This window comes from Anolis carolinensis, chromosome 3 (genome assembly GCF_035594765.1).
Source record: "Anolis carolinensis isolate JA03-04 chromosome 3, rAnoCar3.1.pri, whole genome shotgun sequence".
Taxonomy (NCBI): domain Eukaryota; kingdom Metazoa; phylum Chordata; class Lepidosauria; order Squamata; family Dactyloidae; genus Anolis; species Anolis carolinensis.
The window spans coordinates 86,852,510-86,858,540 of NC_085843.1; the positions used below are offsets into that span (position 1 = coordinate 86,852,510).

Genomic DNA, 6,031 nt, shown 5'->3' on the forward strand with positions numbered 1-6,031 from the left:
TTACAGCTCCATTCCTTAGCCTGTCTTTATTTTGTTTTTAGTGTTACTTTGAAAGGACACCCACCAGGATCATATTTTTCAGAAGGCGATCACAAAATTCAGTACACTGTGTTTGACAGAGCTGGGAATAAGGGAACATGCAAATTTTTGGTCAAAGTCAAAGGTAAGAATATTTGGTTCCCAGAAAAAACACAAATATTGAACATGTATGTTTCCACGGAGGTGGTAACAAGGCTAGATCTCTCTCATGCACAAACACCTAAGATGATTAAACATTTTAAAAAAAATTTATGTGTGCTATTGTTTCCAGCTATACCAACGTTATTTGCTACACACATGTTTAAAGTGGTTCTTCTTAGTGGAGTTATTATTTTGCTCTCAGCTCTTCCATTATTGAACTGCATAAGATAGCTTGATTAAATATTACATTTTTGTTCCTGCAATCATTGTTTATATAGAAATTGTATTCCTTTTTTTAAAAAATTAAGAATTTGGAATTATTGTCTGACTGAATTGTACTTTTGATATAAGTTTTATACCAAACAAAATTATGCATAATACATTTTTTCTCTCTGAAGTATTGAAGTAATTTTCAATATGTAAAGGCTATATTGTGCCACAGCAATTTCCATATTTTCCATGCCTCGGGGGAGGGGGGGCACATTTCCTGTGCCGACTTTAAAAATTTTATATCAATAGCCACAGCCCTAGAGGTTTTTTCTGCCTTCTAGAGCTGGTCACAGGGGGCCATGGTTGGGAGAGATCGTTACCTTTCTGATTCTGTTGAATGTTCTGGATGCAGAAGGTCACGATTGGATCTTACCTTATGTATATTAAATTAATTATAAATCCAAAGGTGCAGGTATTTCTGAAATGTGATATCAAACAATGTTGTGTTAGTACATGTTTTAGTCATTTCTTTCTATGGCCCTTTCCACACAGCTGTATAAAATCCACATTGAACTGAGTTATATGGCAGTGTGGACTCAGATAAGGTAAAGGTTTCCCCTGACATTAAGTCCAGTCGTGACCGACTCTGGGGGTTGGTGCTCATCTCCATTTCTAAGCCAAAGAGCCGGCGTTGTCCATAGACATCTCCAAGGTCATGTGGCCGGCATAATTGCATGGAGTGCCGTTACCTTCCCGCCGGAGCGGTACCTATTAATCTACTCACATTTGCATGTTTTCAAACTGCTAGGTTGGCAGGAGAGTGGACTCAGATAATCCAGTTCAATTGTAGACTATCTGATGTTCTAGACATAATTTGATGTTCTGGGTTATATGGCTGTGTGAAAGGGCCTTAGGTAAGAGGAAACAGCAATTCATGGAATGCCCCTGTTGCTTTGTGTTTAAAGTCAGGCGCTGTGGGAAACTGAATGCTCCAGAAAATGGCTACATAAAATGTTCAGGTGATGGCGATAATTATGGAGCAACCTGTGACTTTTCCTGTATTGGTGGGTACGACATGCAGGGAAGCCCAGCAAGAGTCTGCCAATACAATTTGGGCTGGTCAGGAATGGATCCAACTTGTACACGTACGTGTGTAATGAATAATTGCATTAATTAAAGAATAAAGTAAGCAAAAGGGAGTATATGTTGAGGATTCTGTGTGCAAATGGGAAATTTGGTTAACACAATCACTACTATTGGTTCATGTGCTTCAATGCTATCAATTGAAAGGAACTATGCTTGTAGAGTGTATGTACAGGATTAAGTAGGTAGAATATTGCTAATGAGTTAAGTATAGTTGCATCCATGGATTCAATCATTCATGGCTTGAAAAAAATTCCAAAAAGCAAAGTTTGTTTTTTGCCATTTTTATATAAGGAACATTATTTATTTATTTATTTATTTATTTTATTACAAAACTTATATCCCGTCTTTCTCACCCATAGGGGACTCAGGGTGGCTTACATTTTACAACTCAATATAATGAAACCTGGGCATTTACTTATTTTGGTATCCATGGGGAGTCTTGGAACCAAATCCTAGGAGATGCCAAAGGCCCATTGTGTGTTTTGCTAGGTTGCTACGTATACTGAAGATGATAAAATTAAATTGTGTTAAAGTCCAAGCTATTTCTCCTCTTATGTAATGTACTATGTAGCCATAGTAACTCATGGGAAATGGCAGAAATCGGATAGCTTTCCATCTTCTATTGCTAGCTGCTACTTTAAAACTCTCTCCAATTTAAAAAGAAACTTGCAGTGTATTTCTGCAGGACATGTTTTGTGTTAGAGCTGTGCTCAGAGATGAAATGAAGGTCTGTCTTTGAATACAAGAATACATTGATAAATGATTATCTGCCTACAGCCATTATTTATGGATTTTTTTCTACTGTAACTTGGGGAGTTTCTTTGCACTTCACTATTGTTATTATATTGATTAATTGCTTGTTCTTGATAGGAATTCATTACCATGCAACCACCCACATTATCCTGTTGTATCATAAATATTGGCAGAGTAGATATTATTTAGCATCTGTGAGAAAAAGCAATTTGTTACAGTTTGAGAGTGAAAAGATTTAAGCATACTTTTCTCTCCTATTTTGGTTACTAAATCAAAGATATTTAGTACAGTATTATCAATAACTGTCACATTCTTATATTTATTGTGGGAAGCCAAAGATCAATGATAGTGCTGCAGTAAAGCTGAGATTTGCAGAGTTGAAATCTTTGTACTTTTGGACTACTTTTGAATTTCCCCTACTAAAGGAATGCCTTGAAAATTGTGTGAATATTTAAAACATAAGACTGATGTAAAACACTGTTCCCTGCATTTTCAGACTCTTTGTAGGCCTAGATAGGAAGACTATCAAACTGAATGACTGCATTTCAAAATTTACTTCAGTGTTTACAGGTAGACAAGATACTGTATAGTCATAAAATCTGTGTCCTGCAAGGGATCCCAACTTTTAGAGCAGAAAATATCAAAGTAGAACTACATGTATACCCCAGTTAACCAAACAGATGTGTTTCTGTGCATTACTTATTTTACAGAAAATTGGTAACATTTGCAGAAATAGCAGAGAAAGAATAAGGAACATTTCCTTGTTGTTATGTGCTGTCCAGTTGTTTCAGATTTATGGCAACCCTAAGGCTATTACAGGGTTTTCTTCTTAAGTTTTTTTTTTCCAGAGGGGGTTTGCTTTTGTCTTCTTCTGAGCCTGAATGTAACCTGCCCAAGATTACCCAGTGGATTTCCATGGCTGAGCAGGGATCCAAACCATGGTTACCAGATTTGTAAACCAATGCTCAAACCACAACAACATGTTGGCTCTCTCCTGTTTTGAATAGAGCTAGCATTTAAAACCATGCTTAGAATCAGAACCTTTTCACTTTCAATTGTATTTCTATCTGGTCTGAGTAGTTTATATCAGTTGTGGACAATGTCTAGTCAATTATTGGGCTGCAAGTTCAATCATCCTTCACTGTTAGCTGTAAGTGGGGCAATCCAGCAACATTAGGTAGGTCACAAGTTGCTCATTCCTATTCTAAATCAGTTTCTCAATTATTTCACCTTAGTGAATACACTATTTTTGCTTATAATTTCAGCCATGAGCATTAATGTCGGTGTAAGGACAGCAGCAGCCCTCTTGGATCAGTTTTATGAGAAGCGAAGGCTGCTCATCTTATCCACACCAACTGCAGCCAATTATTTTTATAGACTGCAACTGGGAATGCTGCAGGTAAGTGTGAGCCCTTTCACTAGGTATGAAAGTCAGTTCTTCTCCAAAAGCAATGTAGATGAACTGTGGCCACTAATGTTGCTTCCGACCATCAGTTTAATATAAATAATGGATTAGAAGAACAAGAGATATACCATTTCATTACATGAGTCTTCACAAGTGTCATAGGATGCTTGAGGCATACTTCATGTATGGAGCCCCATGCCACACACTCACTTCTTGCAGGGCTCTGTAGATTAACTGTGGCACAAGCATCCTATAACATTTCGCCCAGAACATGGGAGGCTTCCTGTGTTCTGTAGGGAGCAACGGTGCCATTGTGGGGGGGGGGGGGGCAGCGTTGTTGCGTGTGAGGTGGGCGCGGGGTGAAAGGTTTGCTCCACCACCCTGTGTATTCACCACAGAGGCTGGCAAATCCTCCCACTGCCCTTCATCAATGTGATGAGATCCTTAGAAGAGGCGCCATCTGGAGACCTCCCATCTTTCAGAGTGGATATGGGGAGGGCATGTATGAGAATCTGAAAACCAAAATGAAACTTCAGTTTACAAGGCCTCAGAATTTATTTCTGTAGAAACATTGTGGAAACTTAACTAGGAAATGTAAGCATATCTGCTTTCTTCAGAATGTAGCTATATGCTTTTGACAATCCCCTTGAAGCTGGAACTTTGTTTTTAATGAAAGGGATGGCTTAAAACTATTACCTTTTCCTGCTTTGCTTCCAATTTGATACCAGTATTAGTAACAAGAGAAATCTGTTTATATGAAACTGAGTCTTTAAAAAATAAAAATAGTCATCCTCTCTTTAACTCTACTTTCACAATCTTTAAAAGTTAATGTTCTTATGTTACTTAATCCAGTGGTGAATCTGCTAGTGTAGTCCTAGATACATATAGTCTTGGATGAAGCCTATTGTAAAAAACAAAACAAAAAAAACTTAACATATAAAATATGCAAAATATTTATTCTTCACGCCACCGAATACAGCATTTTTATAGATCTTATTTCGATCATAAATTAATTAGCTTGATGTCTTTCTACATTTCTTATCTGGTTTATTTTAGCCAGCACTGTGTGGACTTGATCTCCGTCATGTTACAGTGATTGAGTTGGTTGGGGTCTATCCAGCACAGATTGGAAGAATAGGATTAAGACTGATGCCTCCTGCCCTTGCTTTGCAGCTCAGGTAAATCAAAACTTATTTAACAGTAGGCCCCAAAGACTGCCCCTTATATTTGCGCATTACTTTCTAATTTGAACCACGCAAGATAAAGTGCTCCCTTCCAGCATTTAATATACTGTCTCAATATATGTAAAAGTGATAATTGGCACACTCTCTTTGCTTTTATTCCACATCTAAAAGGGGGGACTATTCCTTCCTTTATGTTGACAAATACATTAATGGGCGGTAATGTAAGTTATCAGTGGGCAAGACAGATTACCATACAATTCAAACCATATGTGTATGGCACAAACAAATCTATTTCTTTTTTTCACATCTTTAGGCTGTTACTTCGTATTCCCCACTATAACTTCAATATGGTGGTAGTTGACAAACACGGTGTGGACAAAGAGCGATATCCTTTCCCAGCAACTCCTGCTGAGCTCTTTACTCTCATTGACACTTTCCCTCTGAGAAAAGACGAGATGAAATTACAAGCAGAATCTGGCCAGTCTTGTCCCTGATTCTGGATCCCAGATGTCCAGATGCCAGTAGTTTTGATGTCTACATTTTTCTGGTGCTATGCAGAACATGGAAGTATGGAAATAACTGTTGTACAGGTCTTTTAAAAATGTGTATGAGGTTAGCCTTTTATAAAATTGTGGAACATCTTTTCATTTATATATGGTGCCCCTTTAATTTAGGAGTGTTATTTTCCTCTATGGAAAGTTTTGTGGTATTACTGAATTGCCTTAACTTTTCAGAATAACTTCAAACATTATTTCACGTGTAAATGTTCTTTTCTTTTTACAGATCTTTTATTAATAAAAATATTGTTTTGCATTTTTATTGTTCCAGTCTCATTTGAGTATGAAATCAATAGCATTGAGTTGTCCTTGAACAAGGAACTAGGTAAAGAACAAGGAACAAGCTAAGGAAAGTAGGAAAATGTAACTTTTGTTTTTACCAGCAGAAAGCTTCTAATCACTATCTGTCTGAAAGGCAGAATAGTGTGGCTTGTGGCTCGACCACCTTTTATTGACAAAGGTAGAATGTGAAGCAGGACTATGGCCCTATAGATATGTTGGACTTCAGATCCCCAAGAGGAACAATTAGCATGGCCAATGACATAGAAGTTGCAGGCAAAACCATTGAATGGGTGAGAGGTTTCACATTCTGGCAT

The 6,031-nt window shown here is 37.5% G+C and overlaps 1 protein-coding gene across 4 annotated transcripts in view; it reads left to right on the forward strand.

Annotated features, from left to right (window-relative positions):
* The window catches only part of srpx (sushi repeat containing protein X-linked), a 45,440-nt gene extending 39,749 nt beyond the window's left edge, over positions 1-5,691 (forward strand). For all 4 annotated transcript variants that reach the window (XM_003218931.3, XM_008107380.2, XM_008107381.2 and 1 more), the window contains 5 exons: positions 42-163; positions 1,356-1,535; positions 3,555-3,688; positions 4,751-4,872; positions 5,192-5,691. In XM_003218931.3, the coding sequence (XP_003218979.1) occupies positions 42-163; positions 1,356-1,535; positions 3,555-3,688; positions 4,751-4,872; positions 5,192-5,372 (739 nt within the window). In that variant the 3' untranslated portion in view covers positions 5,373-5,691. The remainder of the gene's footprint in view (positions 1-41; positions 164-1,355; positions 1,536-3,554; positions 3,689-4,750; positions 4,873-5,191) is intronic.
* Positions 5,692-6,031: the final 340 nt, after the last annotated feature.